Genomic DNA, 27,689 nt, shown 5'->3' with positions numbered 1-27,689 from the left:
CAAAAAACAAAGTGGAAAGTGAGTAGGCAAACCATTTATGTTGGTCTTTGTCATCCACCTGCACATGCATATACAAACATGTGGGCATGCATGCCTTCCACAGCACATATACTGTAAATGCACACATCTGCATGCCTGCATGCACACATGCACACACACTTACATCGCTGATGCCTTGAACATATCATTAAGAGTCCCATTCAATGTCCAGAACCCAGAAATACAAACTGATATTGGGTTAGTCACACCTTAATACCACAGGGGTGTAGGGACACCTGTGTATTTTCCTTTCTTCCTTCTCCTTTTCTTTTTAAGATGGGGTCTCTCTACGTAGCCATGGCTATCCTGAGACTCACGATGTAGACTGGGCTGGCTTCCAACTCACATAGATCACCCTGCCTCTGCTTTCTGAATGTTGGGATTAAAGTCATGGGTCTTTAGCAGACAGGCACACACACCTGGCTGCTGTGTACGTTTCTCAACCTTAAGAATTCCTTTGAAACTAACAAGGCACTTGACATTCACGTTCAAGGCACTCTTAGACTCCAACTGGAACAATTCTAAGTCGGCAATTTGTATAGATCTCATGACACCACGACAGTCCTGTTCGCACCAGGAAGGGACTAATGCTCTGGCAAATGGCCGCCACGGTCCATCTGCACAGCCCGTGGTACCTAGAGGAAGCACATAGGGGTACACCTTCCTAAATTAAAGCTTGATTATGCCAAACCTCAATGCAATCGAAAGATTTCCTTGCAAGTCCCACTCCAGTTTGTCCAATTGCAGAGAAATGACAACTGTGAATAATTGGTAGCATACGGTTCCACGCAAATTAAATACAAATCTGCTTCATGGATGTGCTGAACAAGAGAAGAGGGGGCTATTATTTGGAAGCAGGAGGATGCCTAATTGTGCAACAAAACAGCTCCTTGTACACTGGCTTTAAATAAACGTTTCTTTATTGGGGGGGGGGGGGGGTGTGATCTCCTGTGGCGGTCTCTCTCCCATGTCAGCCAGCAGTCATGGGGGAGAAGTACTTAGCAATGCACAGGTCTATAAAGGGCCTTTGACGGAATGCTCCCTCTATCTATTGACGCACTGGGAAGTCTGAGGTCACAAGCTTGGCTGGGACACATGAGCCCAATAAAGAGGCTGATTTTACCCTCCTGACACAAAGCCAGACACTTTATCAGCTTCATTGTGCACTTAGGGTCATGTGCTAACAAAGAGGATTTCTCTGGTTATAATCCCCTTAATGATGGCTTCTCCCATCCCTCCGCCCCCCCCCCCCCCCCCGTGCCCCACCAGGGCCCCGTGGCTTGGCGAGCCAGAGAGAATAAAGGCAACACGGTGCTTGGCTTTTGAACTGAGTTCAAGGCAATTAAGGTCAAGGGCTAGGGAGAGAAGGAGGAGGCTTAGAAACAGCAGCATAATAAGCAGTATGGCTGGAGCACTCTGTAAATTAACTCAATTAGACAGAGCCTGATTTAACAAGGAAGACTGGCGAGAAGCGCTCCCCTCATTAAACCTGATGTTAGAGGAGCTTCGGATGAAATTAAATCAGTGTTAGTTGTTTGAGTCACATAAAATTGCATGTGCGTGTACACATGTGCACACGTGTAGGCTCTGTGATTTAGGTGGGAATTTTGAGAGGAGAGGAAAGGGCTAGAACTAAACCCAAAGAAAAGGAAAGAAGAGAAGAGGAAAGGAAAGAAAAAAGAAAAGGCAATTTGAGTGAGTAAAGGTTCCAGAACTCAGGAGTGGAAGACAAGGAGTAAAGTCAGACAGAAACCAGGTGGGACGCCGGGCCAGGCCTCCCAATTAAGAAGGCATGGGCCTTGTGGGATGGGGGCTTCTGCTGGGTTGTCTGGGCTGCGGAATTCTGCTCAGAGCTCGGGCTCAGTTTCCCCGAGTCTGCATGACCTTGGATGGCGTGCTGAACAAGGAATGCTGCCCGCCTCTGGGTCCCGAGGCAACCAACATCTGTGGATTTCTAGAGGGCAGGGGGCAGTGCGCAGAGGTGCAAACAGACACCAGACCCTGGAGTGGCCCTTATATCCTTCGAAACCAGGATGACCGTGAGCAATGGCCGAGAAAATTCTTCAACCGGACATGCAAATGCACAGGTGAGGGCCCTTGGGCAGACCCAGATGTCACTGCATTTGAGCTTGATGGAGATTCCTAGGGAGGAAAGTGATCCCTTCTGAGGAGAGGCGACACTGGTGACAAACTGTTAGGCTAGCTGCTTCTGGTGGCAAGTCTCTTCACTCAGGAAGGCGGATAGATTGCTTACAAGTTTCACGCCCCGTGTGTGTACTTATGAACACTAAATCAACATTGTGTGGGCCACGCCTGAATTTCTGGACGCATGCCAACATACCTTTGGCTTGTTTGTTGGGAGGGGAGGCTACAGAGATGGGGAGCCTGCTTTGAAACTAGAACAAGTTCTTTCAAGATGGAGCGGGGCCTCTCCTGCAATGGGTCCGCACTTGCTGCGGCGCTGGGTGCGGCTTGGCATGGGGCAGGCGCAGAGGAGGCAGGTGCTATAGAGAGCTGCTCTCAGCATTTCTCAGGGTTTGAATAGACCACAAACAGGGGTCATCCGCCTTGCTCAAGCCAGGACTGGACCGTAACTTTGCTAGAGTTGGACCAAAGAGAACAGTGGGTTCTTCTACTATTATCTGAATTCCAATTGGGCAATATCAGATCTGCTCAATATCCTTCCTTTACAACCAGGGTGTCTCCCAATATTCATTTTTATGAAGTTTCCATTTTTCTGTGTTTCTGGGGTTCTCATGTCCTCCCCATCCCACTTCTTCTGGTTTTCAGAAAACATGCACAACTGTAAAAATCACCGAGTCTGGTAGGGCCTCTGAAAAACAAAACCCTTGCAAGCAGCAGCCCCGGCAGAGCCCTCGGACATGGCTTCTCGTCGGTGGCCATTTGCAAGCTGATTCCCTTCTGCCTCATTCCTGCTTTCCCACGTGCTGCTGAAGCAGAGCATGGGCACTCTGGCTACGTCAGGGTCAGAAACGCTATCGCTGAGGAAGAACGTTTTGCATGCCAAGCAAGTGCTTCAGCCCTGTTAATGATAAATGATTTAAGGAATCATTATAAGGAATTATAATGTTATATTATATATATATATTATATATGTTATAAAGGAATTATAAGGTCTAGTTCTGCTTTAGCTATTGTGACAGAAGTTATGATAGCGTGTTGAATATATATTATCCACTTTTTCCCTGAGGCATTAAATCATTTGCTTCGCTAGCCATTGCTCATAGATTTTCAGCCTCACTGGAGGGTGGGGTGGGGGAAAGCGCTGGATTCTGCACTTGTGGTATCGGGGGCCACACTAACGTGGGTGACCTTTGTCGCAAACCTCCAGAGCCTTCTATGGGAATTATTTCCAGGTCAATAGATGGCAAAATGTTGTGTTTTTCAAGAGTTGAACGTCCGTGTTTTATAGTCCCGGGGCAGAATGCTTTAGTAGGTCAGAGCAAACAGCACACGCGTCCTCCCTCCTCTTTATAGTTCTCCTCGGAGAGTGAAAGCACATTTGCTTTTAGGAAGGGGAAGTGGGAACCGCAGGACGGAGCAGAATACAAGGGGTACTTGCTATATCTCTTTGTAGAGGAAGTATTTTGAATATTCCTCAAGAAGGGACAGGAACGTGTGTCAAAGTGACCTACTTTAGGAGTAAAAAAGGGAATGGGTTAGGAGTAGGATGATCCACAAGTTTTAGATATAAGTCATCACATTTCCAGAGGCCAATACCTTGAAGCAGGGCTTCCCTCCTCAAGGTACAGTCTGCATCTCCAGCTGCCAGTCAGCCATGACTACCCTCGAGGGTCCATCCTCCTGCCGTAGTTCACCTCCTTTCTATGATTTATTTGTCTCTGACTCACTCAGGACCACTGTTCATTCTGTACTGCATATACACATGTGTTAAGGACACTTAATATGTGCTGCTCATAATGCTTAGTTTGACAGTTACTTAGTTACTCCTTTTATCTAGCTTTCCACACAAGATTCTGTGCACAATCAATATATACAATAATAAGTTTGTATACATGCATAGTCTCACAGTCCTGCTCCTCTCACAACGATCAGGGAAATGGACTTGTCCACTACCTCCAATGAGTTTTCTTGTCTCCTCAATTTTCTTTTGTTTCTTCAAGAATAGATTTTGGGGGGGGGTGTTTGAGACAGGGTTTCTCTGTGTAGCCCTGGCTGTCCTGGAACTCACTCTGTACACCAGGCTGGCCTCGAACTCAGAAATCTGCCTGCCTCTGCCTCCCAAGTGCTGAGATTAAAGGCATGCGCCACCACACCAGGCAAGAATACTTTACTTGAACTTTAGCTCGGTAGTACACTCTTAAGTGTACAGTAGCATGCTATAGAGTGGATATCCAAAATTCACTGTCGCTGTAACTCCATACTCATTCAGTGGAGCCTCCACGTCTCCTCCTCTGCCGCCCTTCCCCGAAACAGTGCCTTTGTCCTCTCTGGTTAGCTGACCCCTCTAGATGCCTCGTTGAGGAGGCATTGCTATACAGTGGGGATCTATCTCACTGAGCACAGTGTCTTTCAGGTTCGTCTGCAGGTTGTAGAGGTAGGTGATGATCCCACCTCCTCTTCCTCCTCCTTTTTCAACTCAGTAGTTTTTTAATTCTGGGACTTGAACCCAGGGCTTACACACATTAAGCAGACATTCTACCACTACGCTATATCCTCAGTCTCCTTCCCTGCAAACCCCCCTCCCCGAGTCTTGAGTCTTGAGACACAAATCTTAGAGACTTGCAATGGGAAGTTGCTTCGTGTACATAGTTGCCATCATTTGGTGATGCGCCAACTGTTTCAAAGACAGACACATGTCCTTCTATTTCCTTCCAAAGAGCAAGCAACTTACCTTCCTTGAATAGTGTCTTTATAGTTCTGCCTGACTTGGATCATCTCAAAGGCCCTTGGTTCTGGGCACTGTCTAAAGCAATGGCAAATGGAGCACCTGGGACTCTCCTGGCCGACCTCAAGGTTCTAAGGCAGAGATGGAAATTAAGCTGTGGCCAGCAGAACGCTGATTGCATTGGCTGATTCCTTGAGAAAAATAATTTGACTTAATGCTTTACTACAGGCTGGGGAGAGCAGCTTTAGCCTCATAAAGGAAAACTAAAAAACTAAATTAAACTATTCAAATTTGGTGTCTCAATTCTCTACAGAGAATTTATCTATATATAATTTATCTATAACCGGCTGGGGTAAATTAGGGGAAGCGCTGAGTATATTTGTCAGAGAGAGTCAGACTTCAGGAGATTTGGCCCTGGCCATTTCTTTCCGAGGCTCACCTGACAGTTAGCATTTATGAGGCGATGCCACTTGCAGCTGCATCTTTGGGCTTTTTGAAATCCTTGGGCACTAAATAGTTTTTGAACAGTTGGCTGAGAACTTCTTGTTTGTACAAGTGACTAAGTGCCTCATTTTCCAATCTCTGAAATGGGGATAATGATGAAACCACACTTGTAAAATCTTTTTGAGCTCTGCAGATGAAAGAACCCGTGTGAGCATGAAGTATTGTTATTAAAATAATAGAATCTCTAATTAAAAGGAATAGGCTATTTAGAGTTCCTTGTAAACTCCCTAATCGGTGGTCGTTAAGCTTAGTTAGTCTAATAGCGTTTTTTGAGTTTAAGCCACACAACGCATGTAGGGACTTGTAGTGTGTAGATGTTTTCTTTCTCCCCATCCTGGTTTTAAGTCAGGAGAAGATCTTGACTTTTTAAGTTTAATTTTTGCTCAAGGACGATTTCCCTCAATGTGAGATAGATTGGAATTATCTCATCCCTCCTTTTTCTGTTTCCCACAAACAGCAACGAACAATCTTTTTAATTGTGTTCCACTTGTGTATTTCTTACCACCAAATGCACAAAGAAGGCGCATAGTAAGCTCGTGTAAGATACAACTGGGAAATTTAAAGAGATACAGAGCATGTTGCATTTCGCTAGTTGTTTTCAGTATTTTGATACACTGTTTAGGCCAGGTCTATAAGATAAAAACAGGAGGGACCTCCTGTGTATGTAGAAAAGGAATTTTTTAAATGAGTAAACTTCCAGATTGTAAATGATAAGTAGCAATTATTCAGTGTTGCAAAGCAGTGTGGGTCTTCTCCAGAGTCAGCAGTGTTTGTTTTGTCTTTTGACATCCCACAACACTTTGTTTCTTTCTGTTTCTACTTTTACCTGCAGCTCCAGGTGTGCCACTTCCTCTACTCCCCACTGGTACCTTATCTGTGTCTGTATCTCCAGTGTCTCACACATGCCTCCTCCTCCCTCCAGTTTCCGGTCTTTCCTCCATCACTCTCTCACATGACATTTATCTGTACTAAGTGTGCTGAGCTCATGACATGTGTGTGTGTGGTGGGGAAGGTAGCGTGATGTTTGAAGGTTCACAGTATCAGTATCTGAGGACAAGTCAGAGCTCTGGCACTTGAAAAGCAGAGTTTTCTAAGACTATCAACTGCAACTTGGTGTGGACAGTTGTGCCCTGGCACCTTTCTTTGGGCTCTATAACAGCACACTTATTTTTCGCAAGAACTCTGCAAAACAGAACTCAGAACTCTTATTTTGACATGGTAAGCTTGGAGAGCTTGCGCTCAAAGCCAACAGCAGTGACAACTTGCCTGAAAATATAAAAAATTCTGAGGACAGAGGAAAGCATATTGAAATTAATTTTAAGACTAATTTTTAGAATAGAATATCTTTTATTTATTCTTTGGCAATTTTACACTTGTGAATAATACATTTTAATCTTATGTACCCCAACTGCTAGAGATGTCAACTTTTTCCCTTTTGCTCTCCACAGGAAAGAGTATTTTAAAAAACAATTTTCAGTTCAGATATCATTAAGTCAAGAGTACAGAGATTTCCTAGGTATCCCCTTGCATCTATGCACCTCCCCATTTTCACATGCCCTGTTTAGTTTTGATTGCAGTTAGGTTTTAGATGCTCAGTAAGTTATTTACTACGTAGATCAACAAGGAAGAAAGTTATTGATGATAGTGTTTTTAGCAACCAGAAGAGTCACGACAAGCAGTGCTGTGTAGAGATTATCACAAGCTGTGACTAGCTCACGTTCTACGTTAGGAACTTCAAGAGTTAGAAATACTTCATGAGTTTTAACGTGAGAGTGTATTAAAGTCACTGCTAGAAAATTTAAACGTGTTATTTTTACTATCTAAAAATGTAGGGCTTTTTTAGTCCATAGAAAAGCTAAATAGAAAGGGTTGGGGAGATGGTTTAGCTGGTCTAAGACTTGACATTCCACTATGATCCCCAGCAAGCCACGCAGAGCAGCAGGCTGTGTACCAAAAACAAAACAAAGCAAAGCAAAGCAAAAAACAAAAGACCTTTACTATTCCTTTCTTACATTTGAATGATTTTAATACCTATAGGAAGCATTAGTGAGAGAAACAGAATCAACTGACCTTATTATATGACTTTATCAACTTTATAGAATAGAGTGTTTTATTTAAGACAACATGAAGCCAACGGTCAACTTTAAAGTGTTAAAAGTTTTAAATTTTGATCCTGGTGACCATCACTTGGAATCATTGTAAATGAAGGTCTTCATTAAGGTCCTGCAAGCAAGATGAGCTGGACAGTCACTTCGGATAACGCAGCTAACTGCTTTCCATTTTCCTCTGGTCTCCCCTGTAAAAAACCAAACAACCAAACCAAACCAACCCTCCCCAACACCCCTTTATTATTTAAAAACTATTTATTTATTTTTATTTTGTGTCTATGAGTGTTTGCCTGCATGCATATTGTGTAGATTGTGGGGGGCCAGAAGAGGCTATCAGATCCCCTGGAACTGCCTACTGGTACCTACAGTTGTGAGCTGCCATGTGCATGCTAGGTATTGCAACTGGTTCCTCTGCAAGAGCAGCGGTGATCTTGATCTATAAACCATCTCCCCAGCTCTCCATGTGCTCTTGGGATTCCAATGCTGCAAAAGCAGAGAGAGACAGGTTGGTTCCTAGAGTTGGTGGGCCAGACAGACAGACAGACAGACTAGCTGAATTGGTGAGTCCAGATTCAGTGAGACTGTTTCAAAATAAAGTGGAGAGAGAGAGAGAGAGAGAGAGAGAGAGAGAGAGAGAGAGAGAAGATACTTGATGACTTCTATCATGCACATATGCACACAAACCCACAAAGATGTGTATGGACATGAGAAACAACAACAACAACAACAACAACAACACACACACACACACACACACACACACACACACACGCGCACACACACACAGAGTGAGCAAAAAGCACTCACATCCTTTGCCTGTGTGCATGTCTCCCTGTCTACCGCTGCCAGCAGCCTGCTTCTCTCTGGTCTTGGGCTCTTTCCCACTGAAGAGTGATGACTGAGCAGAGACTTTAAAATCAGCTGCAAGTTTGACTGCGTGCTCAATGGCATAGCAAGTATTCTTCAGACAAACTTTTATTTGATCATTTCTCAAAAAAAAAAAAAAAAAAAAAAAAGAAAAGCAAAGCTATTGGTGTAAAAGCTACCCCAGTGGGTAGTAGGTATTTTCTTTCTTTCTCTTTTTGTCTTGATGATGCTGGACATGGAAACCAAGTGCTTCACCACTGAGTCAAGCCTCCGTGATGAGTATACATAAATAAAATAAACGGGATTCCAAGTGACTGAGGGAACACAGGTCAGGTCATTCTGATGTCTGGGTCCCAGGCTGGGGACGCAGCTCAGTGATTGAAGCACTGGGTATCATACCGTACCCTCAACCAGCTCTGCCAAAACAAGGTCTGCCTTGAACTTAAAAGCAGCGGTGGTACCTGCAGGGAGGGATTTCGGAAGACAAGGAAAAGTGTTCCAGGCACAGGAAAGAACCAGTCATAGTCTCGAGGGCCATGAGGTGGAGGCAGAGGCTGAGCGGGAGCTGGTCCTTCTGCCTTAAATACTTGGAGTCAGCCCTTTAATCTTCTGGAGATGAGACTATTATCTTCTTGTGGGAATAACAGCTAAACTTTCCCTCTAATGTACATGAGGAGTGAGCTGTTGATCATGCCCAAAACAGAAAACCCACAAGGTTGAGTGCAGAGGCAATGAAAGAATTTAGACTTAGTCACCAGTCCTGGGGGGCATTCGAGAGCTTGCTCACTAGTTCTCGTCCTTTGGGTGTGGGAAAGCAGAGATGCTTTTGTGCAGACAGAAAATTCTAAAGGATTTGCACTTCACACGGCAGTTAATTCACCTTCAAGGTTTGCCAGACAACATCAATTTTTGTCTTAATGCTGTCTCCTTTGTGAAAGGAACCCGCGTTTTTAAAGTTAGATGCCACCCAAATTCTGCAAGTCAGCTTGTTTGTCGTCGTCATCGTCATCATCATCATCATCAATTGTTTTCCAGACATGGTCACACTGCGTAGCCCTGGCTGTCTCATCTGGAACTCACTATGTAAACCAGGCTGGCCTCAGTCTTACAGAGGCCCACCTGTCTGTGCCTCCTGAGTGCTGGGATTGCTCACTAAGTCAGCGAAGCAGTCGGGGCCAGCCAAGTAATGTGGGCTGGAATAGACAGTGGAGCTTAGCAAGGTCAGGCCAGGTTGGGGTGTGCAGAGGAGGTTAGAAGAGATAGCTCCGGGACGCCCAAGAGCAGAAGAGTTCCTTTGCTAGGGCCACTGCAACAAACCATTGCAGACAGGGACAGAAGGGACAGAAGTGATTTTCTACTAGCTCTGGAGGTGGAGGCCTCAGGGCTCCTGTCTCCTGCGACCTCTTCCCTGGGCTTCCTGGTAATCACTGTTCTCTTGGAGTCTTCCCTTTTGCGTAGAGTACAATCATACGGGGCAAGGGGCTGCCGCTCCCGTGCCCTTATTTTATCTTAATTGCCACGTTGAAAACATGATTTTCAAAATTAGACCCATGCTGAGGTCCTGAGAACTAAGCCTCCTCCTTCTCTGCCCCTCCCCCCTCCCCTTCGCCTCCTCCTCCTCCTCCTCCTCCTTCCTCTTCTGCTTTAACAATAAAAAATGATTTCCATATTGTAGTAGAGGCTGCAAGCCCAAGAACAAGGCAGCAGCGCGGGGCCTGGGTTCTCGGAGGGTTCTCTGTGCCCTATCGGGTGCTTTCTCTCCGTGGCCTGTCCTGGTCCCGTTTGGGTCAGCTCCCTCCTCCCCGCTTATAATCATCTGTTCTGTTCCATTCTACCTGGAATTCCAACTGAGAATTTTCTTCCAAAGTATATAACCTCATACTTCTTTCTCATCTCCGCCCCTTTTTAAATCAGGAAACTTTGCTGGTTATAATTGTGGAGGCTGCAAGTTCGGCTGGACCGGCCCCGACTGTAATCGGAAGAAGCCGGCCATCCTAAGACGGAATATCCATTCCCTGACTGCCCAGGAGAGGGAGCAGTTCTTGGGCGCCTTAGACCTGGCCAAGAAGAGTATCCATCCAGACTACGTGATCACCACGCAACACTGGCTGGGGCTGCTCGGACCCAACGGGACCCAGCCCCAGATCGCCAACTGCAGCGTGTATGACTTTTTTGTGTGGCTCCATTATTATTCTGTTCGAGACACATTATTAGGTGGGTTTCCCAAATTGGCTTACCGCGCATCATTAGAGGCTTGTGACCCGGGTGGGGGTATGGGATGGGAAGTCATTTGATACAAGTTAATTAACAGGGATGCAACCTCCAGCGAGGTTACATGTAGGTCTGTCAGGATTACCAAACACCGCCTGTAGCTCAAAAGAGGCCGTTTCTTTCTGTTCTGCCATTACTTTAAACCTCTCCAGTTTATATTCCTGCTTCAGAGTCTAATCCTAGCTCTCTGTGAAACTTAATCCTCAAAGGCCTGAGCAAAGTGGAGGCAAATTCCTTCTGATTCCAGGAAAAAAAATCAACTTTGGCTTGAAAGCTGGCTCTGGCCTTTCCTTCAAAGTGGAGAATTAACGGAACATATGCCAGGGAGCGCAGCACTCCCTTGTCTTGCAATGCAGCACTATACTAGAAAGGTGGCGACCCCTTACACTCGCACTTCTTTAGACTTTCAGTTGGAAGTTCCCTTGAGGTTGCTTCCTTGTAGGACAGGGTCGCCGTTCTCTCCTTCCACTCTGATGTGGGTTTCGTGGATAGAACTCAGGTGTCCGAGCTTACGTGTCACGTGTCTTTATGTTCTTGCTGGCCACGAGCATCATCAGCTCATTACACCACTTTTTAAAGCATCCAATTTAGGCCTAATCATCCACACGGCTAAGCAAGAAGAACTCTACGTTGCTATGGCTCGGCTTAATGTTTCCTTGGCAACACAATTCCAAAAATGCTGGGAGGCTTCTCAGATTCCACGAAGATGGCCTTTGACCCCAACACGTGCTGTGGTGCGCATGCTCCCTGCCTCCACAATAATAACAAAATGATGCTTGTGAAATATTGAGGACTCTCCCAGAACCTAAAACGTGGGGTCTGTGTGGGACATGGCACTGGAAGTTGATAGTCACCTCATCAAACAGCTACAGCTTTGTCCCCAGTTACCCGTGGACTGAGGAGAAGCCATTGGTTTGCTCTAGGAGACTTTGAGTCCATTCTAGACTTTTTTCATAACAGTCTGTACACTTGCCTATTTCTGGTGCTGTCTCTACTTCTGGGTCCCCTCCCTAGGTCAGGGTAAACAAAGTGAGCGCCCTGGGCTGGATGCAGCTCTCTCTCTCTCTCTCTCTCTCTCTCTCTCTCTCTCTCTCTCTCTCTCTCCCCCTCTCCCTCTCTCCCTCTCTCTCTCTCTCTCTCTCTCTCTCTCTCTCTCTCTCTCTCCCCCTCTCCCTCTCTCCCTCTCCCCCTCTCTCCCTCTCTCCCTCTCTCCCTCTCTCCCTCTCTCCCTCTCTCCCTCTCTCCCTCTCCCCCTCTCCTTCCCCTCCCCCTCTCCCTCTCCCACTCCCTTTCCGCACCTCCGCACCAGTCCACATCTTTTGGCGTCCCTCTCATCGTCGTTTTGTGTAGAAAACTCGAAACTTTTCTTTAGTCAAAAAGCCATTTTTTAGAAAGGTTGTGTGGCCAGCAGCAGTGACAGAAGTTCTGCTTTTAGTGTGAGTGTTGTTAAAACCTGCCTCACGGGAAGGCATCCATCTTCCTTTATCCATAGATGAAGCTGAAAGCCTTTATCGTTTTCCTGTCATTACTCTGAGGAATTTTTGCTTTATGAGAAGATAGCCTCTCAAGAGGAAAGGAAAACTATAGTTTCTGGTCCTATCTGGGAACTAAATTTATATTCATGTCTGTTCAGCTCTCTGAAGTTATTACAGGTACTTTGAAAGAACTAAAGTGAGCTGAAGTTTCTGCATAACCATCAAGAGCTGCTATGGAAGGCAGAAGACGGATGGCGCAGGCAGCAAGAAGGGCGTTAAATTGCCCAAAGCGCTTCACTGAAATTGGCAGTTCCAGTGGCCAGCTAAATTGGCTCCAGCATATTTTTTTCCTTCTCTGGTCTCAGTGACCATGCTTGTCAGCTGGTGGTTCTAGCTGATTGATGGGTGAGGCAGCATTCTCGAAAAGTTCTTTTTGGATGTACAAAGGCTGCATTAGCACCAAGCATGGTTGAAGTTGCTACATTATTAAGCAATCTCTTCTGTTATAAATTTACCCAATCTTAAAGAGCAAGTCAGAAAATCTTTAAAATGCATTTCATTTAGGTCTTAGGGATTGACACTCTTAGACAGCATTTTATTGTAATGCATTGCCATGTAAAAATTAAAATATGTAACAGGACCCTGGCTGCTGAAATTGACTTGAGTTTCCCAGTTCTCTGCTAAAAAAAAAAAAAAAAAAAAAAAAAAAAAAGGTTTGAGGAGTGAAACTGATGACTTTGTGAAAGTGCCAACTGCTTTCGAAACTCTGTTATCATTATTCTTAAGTTGCTCTTTAAATGGATACATGGTTTTTAAACTAAGAAACTGTGGACCTTTTGGACAGAGACATACCCCTGGTAAGGTTTAACTTCTTAAGAATTCCTTCTCTGATCTCTATTTCCCAACTGTTTTAGGTCCAGGACGCCCCTATAAGGCCATTGATTTCTCTCACCAAGGGCCTGCCTTTGTCACGTGGCACAGGTACCATCTGTTGTGGCTGGAAAGAGAACTCCAGGTTGGTCAAAGCCACATGCTCAGTATATAAAAAGGATTTGCATTTAAGGAGTATGTGATGTTTGATACACTTATTTCAGTGATAACTAGTGGGAAACCCCCCCAGCACTCTCAGTGTTTCAGGAAGCTTTCCTTTCTCTCGGTGTCAGGCATCTAAAGTATGCTCTCTTGACAAATTACCTGTGCATGGTGACCCAGTGTGGATGCTTTTGCCCCCTGCTGTACGTTCTATCTCTAAAAACTTGCATCTTCCAAATTCCTTCTACATTCTATGCATTTGATATTTTTTTCTTTTTCGGATGTTAAATATGAGTGAGATTATGGAACATTTTTTTAGAATCTGGTTTACTTCAGTTAGCCCAATGTCCTCTAGGTTCATCTACATTGTCCCACATTGTTGCACATTGCAGCACATTGTTGCAAATGGTAGGAGTTCCTACTGTATTAAGGCAGAACAATTGCATTGTGCTTATTTATACATGTGAACAAATGCACATGTGACATATATATTTATGTGACTATACACAAAAACATTTTTATATATTGATATTTCTTTGTCAGTCTGATTGGTATTCGTAGTTTTGCTCTAAGTTTGGCTAAGAAGTAAGCCAGTCATTGCCTCCATGCCTTTGTGTAGCATCTGTCACATGCATAAAGTGATGCCCTCCCCCCCCTTTGCTTTTAGAGACTCACTGGCAATGAGTCCTTTGCGTTGCCCTACTGGAACTTTGCAACCGGGAAGAACGAGTGTGACGTGTGCACAGACGAGCTGCTTGGAGCAGCAAGACAAGATGACCCAACGCTGATTAGTCGGAACTCGAGATTCTCTACCTGGGAGATTGTGTGCGACAGGTGATGTGCAGTGTAACTCTTCAGGCTGTTTTCACTTTGTTCTTGTGTTTCTTTATATTTCTCTTTCTGTGGAACCTGGAGTCATGTTTACTTGTTTCTGAAGGCAGTTTTCCTATGGGAGGCAGGAATTTAAACGTTCAACCTCTGAAATTAAAAAGTAGATGTATGGAACTTCTATTTTTGAGTTGAGTGTACTTGGGCATCATTTTGAGACCAGGAGCCCCATTTCACAGCTTGGAGCAGTTCTAGCCCTTGGCTGCCATCTGGCGAGTATCAACCCTACCCTTGGTGATGCAACACTTCTGGGAACACAAGGACAAAGAAGATCCAGCTGCTCTGTGTTCACAGAGATCAATTTGTGGTAAATAAATTACCAAGCAGTCTGAGAAGTTCTGTAATACTTGTGTGTGTGTGAAGCCAAGAAGGGAGTCCAGACAAGTCCTCAAGGGCGTGGAGCTGATGGTTCTGAGACAGAAAAGAGGCACAGACTCTGGCTCGATGAGTGGGAAGGCAAGGAGGGTATGGATAGGTGGCAGGTCCTAGGTGTGGGAGCATCATGCACCACTCCAGAGAAACCTCTGGAAGTAAGGTGGTGTATCTGGGCCACAAGTTCCTGAGGGGTTGTATGGGACACAAGCACCGGCCTTGGATGTGAGAGGATCAACAATAGCTCCCAATCCCTGAAGGTCACATGGGGAAATAAGTGACCCAGAGTCCAGGGACTTGTTTCTCTGCGTATGTGCAGTTCAAAATCCCATCTGGCTTTTGGGAATCTCTTCTAGGCTTCCCAGGACTACCTGGCACCTCAGCACCAAACTCTATGCATTCTGACTTTTCCTACTTATGACAAAATTTAAACTTATGAATTAGGCACACGGAAAGATTAACAACAACAATAATAAAATGGAACAATTATGACAGTGTTCTGAAGAAGACCTGTGTGAGCATAGTCTCTCTTCTTCTTTCAAAAATGCTTCAGTTTCTCAGCGCACTGTTGGAATATTTTTGACCATAGTTGAATGCAGGGAACTAACCATAAAAAACAAAATTGTGCATAAGGGGAAACAATTATGCCTCAGAAGAGGGTTTCTTAAGAGGAGTCTGCCTTCTTTCATTTATTTTTTTCTCTCCAAATTCCCATGTTTTAAGTTGTACTCTGCTTTCCTATCCGACACCATCCAGTGACATCAGGGCCTACCTCCCTGGCCAGCACTGCTTCTAGGCACCTAGTTGTTCTGAGGGGCCTGCCCTGGGTGGATGTGTGTGGTGAGGGGCCTGCCCTGGGTGGATGTGTGTGGTGAGGGGCCTGCCCTCAGGTAGATGTGTGTTGTAAGGGATCTGCCATGGGGTAGATGTATGTTCTAAGGGGTCTGGGCCTGCACTGGGTGGAGGTGTGTTCCCTGCCCTGTGTGTGTGTGTGTGTGTGTGTGTGTGTGTGTGTGTGTGTGTGTGGTGAGAGGTCTGCCCTGGGGTGTATGTGTGTGATGGGGGACCTGCCCTGGGATGCGTGTGTGTTCTGAGGGGTCTAGGCCTCCCAGAGGAACATCTTCTGTGTTCTGCACGTGCCCTTAAGCCCTCCGTCGGAGCCTCAGCTAGAAGGATGTTCTAGATACCCTTGCTCAACTCTACTCAGTTCCACAGAGCACCATTGCCTCCATGCCTTTGTCTATTCGTAAGTGACATGAGAAGAAGTTTCTGTGTTTGCGTAAGTCTAAAGAATACTGAGTTCAAAGTGTCTTTTTAAAAAAAATATTTGGGACATCTTCTAGCCTCCCTAGATGAAGACAAATATATTACTCTTCATCTATGGGAACCAAAACATGTCTGACTCGGGGACTCCTATTTCACAGACCATCTCTCTGGAACACACTCTGGAAATGATGCCTGGAAGGCCTTTGTTGCTGAGGTTGGGGTCCTGGCACTCTCCGTTTTTGCATATTCTCACCTTTTTCTTCTCACCACTCTTTCCTTGCACTCTCCGTATCCCATGCAGTTATGTCTTTCAGATCTACCTCCACCCATGCATCAGTACTCTGATGGTGAGATCCCGGGCTGCCAGCCTCGAGTACCTTGTGGACCCTCCCTCTCAGCCTTGCCCTTACCACCTAACTGTTCATTTCCAACTGTCTTCACACAGTTCCTAATATGGCTTTTTTATTTTTGTACTTTTAAAAATTATTATCTCATAGCACAGAGAGAAGGCTTAGTGGTTAAGAGTACTTGATGAGAAACTGTGAGACTAGCATTTGCATCCCAGCACGCACTGGATAAGCTGGGCATCCCAGGCAGGTCTGTAAGTCCAGCTCCAAGGCCGAGGAGTCGAAGAGGTTTGCTGGTGTTTGCTGGATTCCAGCTAAGGAAACGTGACCCTCAGGTTTTTGTACCCCCACATACATGTGCACAGACATTCACGCAAATAAGCATAGGGACTAATATTATTTTTATTATACAAATTGCAGGGTATAATATTGATAACTGTGTGTGCATGTATGTATTCAATGTAGGACAATCAAATCCAGGTATTTAAGACTTTCATAATATTTTATTACTGCATTTTATTTGTATAATTATAGCTGTTTCTTTGGCTTCCTATGAGTCTCCAGTTGTTCTAAATGCTTTTCCCAGTTCTTCACAGCTATTCCTCCCCAACTGGCTGTGTAATAGAAGCTGCTGTATTACCCCTTTAATCTTCTCAAGCACAATCATAATTACAGTTGTCACCACTTAGCTTGTAAATCCATCACTGTCTTTTGAATGCAATGATAATTACTATTGCATTCACTCCTGTATTCTTGTTTGGGCAACCACGTTTCTGAAATGTCTCTTTCCAAGCTTATTTTTAAGGGTAATGTTTTTTCACACCTAGTTTGGACCTTGTAAGGTAACTAATGACCACACCCCTCATGGGTTTGCTTGGATCAAACTCACGATACCATTCACAAAGTTAAGACATCTCATTGTTAATCTTACAAATCTTAGCTTGGATGACTACAACCGCCGGGTCACACTGTGTAATGGAACCTATGAAGGTTTGCTGAGAAGAAACAAAGTAGGCAGAAATAATGAGAAACTGCCAACCTTAAAAAATGTGCAAGATTGCCTGTCTCTCCAGAAGTTTGACAGCCCTCCCTTCTTCCAGAACTCTACCTTCAGCTTCAGGTAGGCAATGGTCTCTTCCCCCCCTTCACCACCCCCCCAGAGCAGTGCTCTCCACCCTTCCTAACGCTGAGACCCTTTCTCGCAGTTCCTCATGATGAGGAGACGCCCAACCATAAACTTGTTTTCATTGCTACTTTATAACTTTAATTTTCCTACTGTTATGAATTGTAAGGTAAATCATTTTTAGAGCTTTTTTAGAAGTTTGCCAGAGGTCACAACCCACAGGTTAAGAACCATCGCACTGGTGGGACAGAAAGAATCCAGGTTTTGGCAGACACCTCCAAATCTAAATATTCGGGAAAGGCTTAAGAACACAGGAAAGGGAGGTGCTAATGTTGAGAAATACACTCCTACCAAGACTGTAGTTTTGCTAGCTTCTAAATTCAATGCCATCCTAATTTCTGATTTCTGTACACATGCAGGCATTACCTTGGAGCCATGGCATCACACTAACTATCATGCTTTAACAGTGTGCAAACTCTTATTATCCTTTTCTTACTCACTTCCTTAAATCTGACATTAGAAGCTCATCAGATCATAATACTGGGGTCTGACTCTCAGGGGAGCTACTTGGATTTAGCTCAAAATATCGCACAACATAATAACTTGATTCTTGGAACTTGAAGATCAGATATCAAGTTCATCTCACCACACAAGATTGGTGACGAATATGTATGAACATCAGGTTTTCACAAAGATGCATGAGGTGTCCACAGGAAAGAAGGTCACCTTCGTCAAAACTGGATTTGTTCTCTTTCTCTACAAGCCCCCAACTTCCCATACATAAATTGCATAACTTATACTGTGCTGGGGCAGTGTAGGTAGAACTCAATTTCAGGAATTTTACTGAATGTATCAGGGCTTGAACCTGATGCTTGAAGTGGGCATGGCCCTTACAGCGGTGTCAAAAGTAGGAAAGGCAGCAAGATTTTGCTGAAGGGACCCTGATATAGCTGTCTCGTATGAGGCTATGCCAGTGCCTGGCAAATACAGAAGTGGATGCTCACAGTCATCTATAGGATGGAACATAGGGCCCCCGATGGAGAAGCTAGAGAAAATACCCAAGGAGCTGAAGGGGTCTCCAACCCTATAGGTGGAACAACAATATGAACTAACTAGTACCCCCAGAGCTTGTGTCTCTAGCTGCACATGTAGCAGAAGATGGCCTCGTTGGCCATCATTGGGAAGAGAGGCCCCTTGGTATTGCAAACTTTATATGCCCCAGTACAGGGGAACGCCAGGGCCAAGAAGTGGAAGTGGGTGGGTAGGGGAGCAGGACGTGGGGAGGGTATAGGGAACTTTCAGGATAGCATTTGACACGTATATAAAGAAAATATGTGATAAAAAATTTTAAAAAGTAGGCAAAGGGCTGAGCGTGATTGTGCACACCGTTAATCGTAGCACTTGGGAGGTAGAGGCAGGCCAGGTCTCTATGAGTCTGAGGGCAACTTGGCCTGCGTTGTGATTTGCAGGACAGCCAATGAGATTCTGTTTCAAATAATCAAACAAACAAAAAAAAGTAGATAAAGGGTAACATTTTAAGACTGTTTTAAAAAAGAAGCATGCATTCATTTTTCCTTGTGATAAAAATGCTATTAAGTTAGTCTGCATCTCTCTAGGTTTGAGCTGAAAGTGGTCTTATGATTCTTGGATCATAATCACTGTCACCGTTTGAGAGTTGGTTAGGAACATACATAGTTTTGATACATTCAGCAAAATTCCTGAACTTGTAGAGAAAGAGAACAGGTCATGTATGAGGGAGAGAGAAAAAGCCCTGATAGTAACATTATGAAGGAAACATAGTCCTTGTCTTTCAAGGGCACAGAAAATAAGAATAAATATACATAGTTACACTGTGCACAAAGAGAACAATGTAACCCAGCAGGTGCAGGGGCAGCATTGACTGGGTTGCTTCCCTTTGCAAAAGATTAAATGAAAAAGTGGAGGTGAAAGATCCTTAGTCAACTAGTGGCATAGCCTCTGCTTTCCATATCCAGCATTAGAGGAGAAGATGGCTGGGCAATGTTGAGACTTTTGATGATCTTCACTAAAGTCACCACACTCTGGTTTCTCTCAGGAATGCACTGGAAGGGTTTGATAAAGCAGACGGAACACTGGACTCTCAAGTCATGAACCTTCATAACTTGGCTCACTCCTTCCTGAATGGGACCAATGCCTTGCCACACTCAGCAGCCAACGACCCTGTGTTTGTGGTATGTTAGACTCAGAACTTATGAAGCTGTTTCTACATGTTTTGTAGGTTTCGTTGCCTTTGCAGTGAAGTTTTGGTGAAGTTTCACTCTGTAAACAATACCCCCTCTGCCTATATACTTCAATGTTAAGCCACATGGGGCATATGGGTCAGTAGCATATGAAGTCCCTACTCATAAACCAATCCTTTAGGAATGGTTGGATTTAGATAGACTTAACCAGGAGTTTACAGTCCAACGGGGAGTTTACAAGTTAGCAGAATTCTGTCAGTAATCTAACAAACTGTATACCACAAATTAGCATAACTGTAAATGGTGTTCCTTGGTGAACGAACAGAGTTGAAGAGTGTGCATTGCACATAGAATACACTTGTTGGTTGCCTAGAGGAAACAAAGGCTTGGCTAGCAAGAAAGGAGGAGAAAAGGGGATGCCGGCTGCATGGGAAACACAAATGTTCTCAGCCACAGTAGTGATGTGAACCCAGGAGAGGAGACAGGGCAGGAGAGAGCCATGAGAGACAGGACAGGAAACACAGCCATGAGGGACAGGGCAGGGGACAGCCATGAGAGACAGGACAGGAGATAGCCATGAGAGACAGGACAGGAAACACAGCCATGAGAGGCAGAACAGGAGATAACCATGAGAGGCAGAGCAGGAGACAGCCATGAGAGACAGGACAGACTCCTTTTTGGTGGCTTAGTTACTCATGCTCAACCATGATCTGGAAGAAGAGGAAAGATGCATATGATATGAGATATTTTAATAGTTCTCATTTACATCAACTTATTATAGCATGCTATTATTATTATTATTATTATCATCATCATTATTATTTTATAGTATTTTATTAGTTGGTTAACTACTCCTGGTTGATAAGTTAAACTTCATCATAATAGATATGTATGTAGAGGAATCACATAGCATACACGAGGTTTGCTGTTAACTGGAGTTCAGGCATCCAACGAAGGCTTGGAGCATGGGGTGTCTGTTTCCTTCTCCCACAGATGAATACATTGAATTATTATAACTCCTTACAGGGAGGGAATGAGGAGGCTGGAAAAACCCTGGCCAATGGACATTAGAAAAGATGGTTAGGCTTTGGGTTGGTGCCTGCCCGATATTTTGTGGAGAGAAAAGCAGGGGAGTTTTACTCCAGATCAATCCTGTCATGAAGAAAGGTTGTTTCTGTCAGTGACTACTGAAAGTCCATGCCCATAGGAGGGCAGACTAAATATTGTTTATTGGCACATCAGCAACAATCATTGGTAGCAGACAATAATGAGTACTGGGTATTTTGTCTGTGCTCAGACATGCCGGTGGAGTTATAATGGTTTGGTCCTGACCCACCACCATCACAGAGGGCCCTGTCTGTTGCTGATGTTGATGATGTCTGAGAGAGTGCTTCCGGGCCAGGCTGACAGTACCAGGTCAGCTCCTGTATGTTGAGGTTGCTTTTCTTTCTGAAGAACAGCTCATTAGAGTTGCCTTAGAGGACTTATAGAACGACAATACCAGTTTTCAACTGCTGACCTCCCTCGAGGTGTCTGCCCCGGAGGCCCTCAAATCACATCGCTTATTTTCCCGCTCTGTTCAGAGCTGTGTGTCTTTGGTGGATTTAGGATCTGTCATAAGAAGAAATGCCCCCCTTTGTCCTTTAAATCTTTGATAATATTTTGCATTTAGATTCTTCCAGAAATTTCCTTGTTTTCCTTTGTTGAATTTTATTAATGTATCTTAGCTTGCTCAGATTTTTGTAATAACACACTACTGACTTGTTAGTGTGAACAGTTGCTATTGTTCTGGGCAGGGGGTCAGCAGTGTAAGATCAACACATTTAGCATCAGATGAAGGTTCCTGTATTAGCTTTTCTTATTACTGTGACCAATGCACACGTCAAGAAATAACAGGAAGGGAACACATGTTCATTTTTGGCTTGTAGTATAAGGGGACACAGGTGATCGTGGTGGAGAAATCGGGGCAGCAAGCAAGAGAGGGCTCTGGTCCCATCACAACCACAGGCAGGAATCGGAGTAAACAGGAAGTGGGATCTGGCTATAAACCCTCCCACAGTGAGCCACTTCCTCCAGCAAGGCTCCGCCCACAAATGTTCCATCATACCTTCTCGAGGAGTGCTACGAGTTGTGAGCTAGATATTTAAACGCAGCAGTCTGGAGGGGACGTTTCACATTCAATCTCCGACAGTTTTCTTCCTGGACCTCCTCGCTGTGAGCTTGAGTGATGGGAAGTGGCGAGGCGTAAGCTCTCGTATGCTCTTTCTTAGAAGGATGCCAATCCTATCACATCAGGGCCCTACTCTTAAGACCTCAACAAACATTGATACCTCCTTTCAGGTCGCGTCTCTGAATGTAGGCACATCAACTGAGCGTGAGCTTCCACACGGATGTGAGTGAATGAGCTTCTCAACTCACAGCTTCATCAGTTTCTACACGTTTGTCTTGGTGGGCTCCTGGGAGGCAGTGCGGCACCATAAGAAGACACTCAAGCCTACGTCAAGTTGGGGCTAAGCAAGGCAACTTGACATAGACTTGAGTCTCCATCAAAAGAGGAGATGGATGATCATTCCTAACAGAAACTGCTTCTCCTCTCAGGTCTGCACAGTCCTAACACCTGATGGGTTTGTGAGCCGTGTGCATAGTTGGACCCTGCCTCTGACCAGGTGGGGACTCACCTGTGAGGCACCAGCAACCATTCATCCCATTTGCCTCATGCTGGCATTGCCTGGGGTTTCTGACTCCACGTTTCAGATCATTTCCTTGGCTACCACCCCAGCCATGAGCGAATGCCCAGGTTTCTGGTACTTAATCTGCCTTCCCTGAGACTGTATGTCTCTAGGGAGGGCTTGTTCAAGTGCGCAGCATCAACTGTACATTCATGTACACAATCTCTACTCATAAGGGCAATTTTACAGCTTCTCTTGTAAGTAATTCCGGTTACTTCAGTAAAACCATGAGGTCCTCTGACAGATTGAAGATGAGGACAAACCTTCTTCTACTCCTAAAGGACATAATGGCAATGGCACTAGGCGGGTTTTCTGTAGGACTGCTGTCTCTCTGAGGAAGCCCATGAACTCCATTAAAGCCTACAGAGACAGGTCACATTTTTTGTAAGTGACCAGATAGCAAGATTCTGGGGGTTTCAGGCCTGAAAGCCTCAGCTGCAGCTACTCAATAACTCGGCTTCCTTCTCTCTCTGTTCCACCTCCTCTGCTGTCTCGCTCCACCCCTGCCTCCCTCCCTTGCTTTAATTTGTTTTCTAATCAGTACTGGGAACTGAACCTGAGTTCTACTGCATGCTCAACAAACATTGAGCTGTATCCCCGGCTGAAGCATGTAGGCAGCCATAGATAATGCACAGACGACTGAATGTGGCATCCCAATAAAACGCTACATAGAGAGACAGGCAGTAGGTCCATGTGGTATACATTTTGCAGTTGTCTTATTTAACATAGCACTATGATCTCATAGTTTTCCTTTTCTTTTCTTTCCTTTCCTTTTCTTTCTTTCTTTTTTTTTTCTTTTTTTTTTTTTTTTTAACTTTGCTGACTCTTAACCTAAGGGACCAGCATTCTTGGTTTGCAATACAGGGCACTTTCCCCATCTTCTCAGTTTCTCCTTCTGCCTTTCTTATTTTCTGTTCTGCAGTGGGGTCTTACTATGTCACCCACGCTGGCCTTAGACTCATAAACTTTAGTTTCTGGAATATCACTGTTGTCATATGTGTTTCCTGTCCTAGGTGAAAACCCACATGGTAGGTTTGTTAATAAAAACAAAACAAAAGCCCGCAGCTTACATGTACTTCAAGGATACCATGTATTTACTTGTTTGGTCTTCATTCCTTTTAGTATCTTCCATATTGAAAATTTTGGGGAGTAATAATATATTACTATATACATAAAACAAGAACAACAACAATGAAACAGAAAGCCAGAGCCTCTCCCGGAAGGTGGAGGAACAGTGTTTCATCACTATTTTCAACACACACACTTACTGAAGGCTGTTTACAAACAGGTTTATGTTGACACCAAGTCAGCTTTAAATGATTTTACCTCCTGAGATTGAGGGTAAACTATTTTAGTTGACCGAGTTACAGCTTCAGGAACTTCAGATTTGTGAGTCAATTTATGCAACTATGCCGCACACTGCTTTCGTTAAAAATTATTTTGTCAAATTTCTACAAGCAATAAAACTTCAAAGTTGTGTAGGGTCGCAATAAGAAGGAAGAGAAGGCAGAACGTAAGGAAGAGGGGAGGGACCTCTGAAGCGATGTCTGAAATTCTAATAATTCTTACAAGTTGCAGCAAGTCCACACATTTATCATGGAAAATGAGATTAGGCCACAGGGAAGCTAAGCACTGCTCTCTTCTGTATTAAATTTAGATATAGTCCAGAAAATGGGGAAACCAATACACTGTAAAATTCAACAGTTAACTGCTGAAAAAGAAGCTAGGCAAAAACGTGCCATTCTACCCAGAGCCTCAGGACACTTATCCCAGAGGAAGCATCTTAGAGATGGGCTGGGCAGTTAGTCTCTCTTCGCCCAGTTTATCCTACCCCGCAGGTGTGTTTGTTTCTCTCTGCACCCAGCTTATCCCACCCACACATGTGTTGCAGACTCACAGATGTTATCTTTAAGAACTGAACAGAAGTTGAGCATTGCTACACACCTGTAATCTCAGCACTCAGGAGCTAGAGGAATGAGGCTCAGGAACTCTAGGCCATCATTGACTACATGGGAATTTCAGAGCTACCCTGGCCTATAGGAGACCCTATGTTAAAAAAAAAAGTAACAGTCTTCTATTGTACATATACACATATACACCACTATTTAATCTAATTTAATTCTGTTTTTCAAGACACAGCTTATGTGGTTTGGGGAATGAAATCCAGGGCTCATGCAGGCTTAAAGCCTACCAACAGAGCTACACTCTCAGCCCTTGCACCGCCATTTAAGGGCATGTCTTCCATTATGTACGGAAGTTATTTCCCAGTGTTGACTATTGTGAGTAGCATGCTGAGAAACCGCAGGTGCAATTTGATATCCTACCCCCTTTAGATCTAAGTCCTGCGGTGGAGTTCAGGAGCACACAGCAGTCTCACTTCTCGATTTCGCGGACCTACTCTGTCATCTCCCGCCATTGCTTTACTACACCAGCAGTGGGAATGGTCACCTTTCTCCACAGCCTCACCGGCCCTCTTGCATTCATCTTCTCAGTACAAGTCGTCTGGCTGCGAAGTGGCATCTCTTTGTGCTTTAGAGTTATCCTTTTGCAAGGTACACATGATGTGTTCTAAGCACAGCAAGATGGTTGGGAAGACCCCTAGGTGACTAGCCAGTGATAGCTAGCTCATGAGGTTGTTTTCCATGTACAATAACTATAAGTGGACTAAGCCCCCAAAGCCAGTCTTACCATCTCTCTCTACCTCTGCCTCTCTGTCTCTCTCTCTGTCTCTCTCCCTGTCTTTCTGTCTCTGTCTCTCTCTCTCTGTCTCTCTCTCTCTGTCTCTCTCTGTCTCTCTTTCTGTCTCTCTCTCTCTGTCTCTCTCTCTGTCTCTCTCCCTGTCTCTCTCTGTCTCTGTCTCTCTCTGTCTCTCTGTCTCTCTCTGTCTCTCTCCCTGTCTCTCTCTCTCACACACACATACATACATGCACACAACACACACACATGCACACACACTCATACATTTTGTGACCCTACACAAATTAGAATCATCTGAGGAGAAGCAACCTCAACTGAAAAAAAAAAAAGTCTTCTCAAGGTAGGCCTGTGGGCTAGCCTGTGGGGCATTTTCTCCATTGATGATCGATGTGGGAGGACTACGCTCATGAGAGATGGCGTCTCTCTTGGGCAGGGAGTCCTTGGGAGTATAGGAAGACAAAGTGAGCAAGCCAGGAGAAGCAAGCTAGTAAGCAACACTCCTCCGTGGTGGTCTCTGCCTTAGTTGCTGCCTTGAGTTCCTGACCTCGTTTCCTGATGGGTTACAGCTGTGAGCTGAAACAATGTTTCTCCTCAAGTGGTTTTGGGCACAGTCTGTCCTTACTGCAGTAATAGAGACCAGTGTGTATGAGTGTGCATGTGTACTCCAAAGAGTAATATAAAGTGTCTCAACTGTTCTCCACTTATTGTTTGAGACAGCATCTCACACTAAGTCTGGAGCTCACTGATTCAGCTAAATGGGCTGGTTGGTGGAGCCCTGGCATGTGTCTAAGTTTTCCGGAATTTTTGGCATTCACTCATTAGCACCTGGCTTTTAATGTCGACTCTGGGGATCTGAACTCAGGTCCTCACACATATGTGGCAAGTGCTTTACCCACCGAGCCATCTCTCTAGCCTAAAGAAAAGCTTAAAAATCCTCATAATTGCATGTTCAGGTTTTAAATTTTATTTTGTGTGTATATTGTGTGTGCCTGCTGGTTCATATTTGCACCATGTGCATGCAATGTCCACAGAGACCACAAGAGGGTGCTGGAAAGCTGGAGTTTCAGCTTGAGAACACTGTGTGAATGCTAGGAACTGAACCCAGGCCTTCTGAGAGAGTAACAAGCACTTTTAACCACCGAGTCACCTCTTTAGCCACCATTTCAATTTTTATACTTACTTTCTTTCATGTTTTGTTATCTATAGTAACAATTATAATATATTAGGGATATACACTATATTCCTACTTATTTCACTTAATTATAAAGTTGTTACTTTGTTTCTTAGTATTTCAATCTCATCTGGTGCTGGGGATTGAAGCCAGGGCTTCGTGTATGCTAATCACATGCTCTGCCACTAGACTGCACCTCCAACATTAATAAAGTACAGACAAGGTTCACAATGAAAAACGTCTAAATGAAGCCTTGTTGCTATCTTTCAGCCACTTGTTACCATTTTTCTTTAGGTATATTTTATAAACATGGACGCGAACAGGTTATATCCATTCAGCTAATTGAAAATATACTATAGACCCTTTTCTTCCCTCCCCTCCTGGCTCCCCTTTCCCTTTTTCCTCCCCCTCCCCTTCCCTTCCCCATTCCTTTTTTTTTTTTTTTTTTTTTTAGATTTATTTATTTATTATATGTAAGTACACTGTAGTTGTCTGCAGACACGCCAGAAGAGGGAGTCAGATCTTGTTACAGATGGTTGTGAGCCACCATGTGGTTGCTGGGATTTGAACTCCGGACCTTCGGAAGAGCAGTCGGGTGCTCTTACCCACTGAGCCATCTCACCAGCCCCCCCATTCCTTTTCTGTTCCCTTCCATGTCCGCATACATACGTTAGTTAATAAAGGCTAATCTCTTTCCCTTTACTCTGGTTGGTTGGTAATCTATTGTATAGATTTACCATCAGAAATTTAACAGTCACCCATAGATAGGCACTGCTTCAGCCTCTATGTATATGACAATGGCAGGCATCCCTCAGATGTGAGAGGTCTGAGGTTGTGCAGCTATGATCTAGACTGGAAGACCTCGTGTAGCATCGGCTCCTGGTGAAGTCAGACAGCAAGAGAGCATTTCTCCAGAGAGGAAGCCAAGGGCCCAGGAAGCCAAATGTACTTCTACCATAGGAGTTGGACTCTGGCCCTGCTAGGCCTGAGCAACCACTTGCTGACTACCAGAAAGAGAATGCCAGCCACCCAGGAGATAGGTGCCTTAATCACTGAAAATTCCCACTACCTCTCAACACCTTGGGAACTAAATACATTGGGAACTAAAGTTTGTTAAACATGGATTTTGATGGGGACAAATCACATTGAAGTCACAACAGGCATTTAGCAAGTCCTAATCTTTTGAGTTACTGATAATATTAAGGTAAATAATGCAGAGCAGGTGAGGTGAAAAGACAGGATAGAGTCCTTGGACAGGAGGGAGGATAAAGCATTGGACATTTGATAAAAATCCCGAGTTGCCCCTGAAGGCTGAAGAACAACCCCTCCTAACTCCTGCATGGCACATTCACGGTCATTGCTAGCCCCTACTTTTGACATTATACCTTTTGGCCCTATGCTGTCTTGCCTTCTCCTCTTTGCTACTTTGGTAGGAGAAGAAGTTCTAATTTGAATTTCTCCTATAAATGAAACTGAGCACCTTCTCTTTGCATCTAAAAATCTCGCGAACACTTGCTTTTATATGACCCATATATTCATTTCATCATGACTTCTGTGTAATTTTTAAAAAAATATATCAAAAATATCCAAAAGAACCAGAGTTAGTGAGACTAATTTGTTCTCTAAGTGGCCAACAAATCGCAACATCCTTTGTTATTTATGTATTTATTTATTTAATGGGAAAACTGGTAACATGTTCAGGTAATTTTAA

The 27,689-nt window shown here is 44.4% G+C and overlaps 1 protein-coding gene across 2 annotated transcripts in view; it reads left to right on the top strand.

Moving 5' to 3' along the window:
* The first annotated feature begins 1,363 nt into the window (after positions 1-1,363).
* Dct (dopachrome tautomerase) overlaps positions 1,364-27,689 on the top strand; it is a 39,457-nt gene continuing 13,131 nt past the window's right edge. The window contains exons 1-6 of one of the 2 annotated variants that reach the window (NM_010024.3): positions 1,364-2,126; positions 10,303-10,602; positions 13,049-13,149; positions 13,834-14,000; positions 16,980-17,159; positions 19,237-19,372. In NM_010024.3, coding sequence (NP_034154.2) covers positions 1,832-2,126; positions 10,303-10,602; positions 13,049-13,149; positions 13,834-14,000; positions 16,980-17,159; positions 19,237-19,372 — 1,179 coding nt within the window. In that variant the 5' untranslated portion in view covers positions 1,364-1,831. Of the gene's footprint in view, positions 2,127-10,302; positions 10,603-12,519; positions 12,540-13,048; positions 13,150-13,833; positions 14,001-16,979; positions 17,160-19,236; positions 19,373-27,689 lie in introns of those variants that run through there. The other variant, XM_006518510.3, reaches the window with a different exon arrangement.

The sequence above is a fragment of the Mus musculus genome, chromosome 14 (assembly GCF_000001635.26).
Source record: "Mus musculus strain C57BL/6J chromosome 14, GRCm38.p6 C57BL/6J".
Classification (NCBI taxonomy): Eukaryota; Metazoa; Chordata; class Mammalia; order Rodentia; family Muridae; genus Mus; species Mus musculus.
This window is presented reverse-complemented; position numbering and strand designations above follow the sequence as displayed.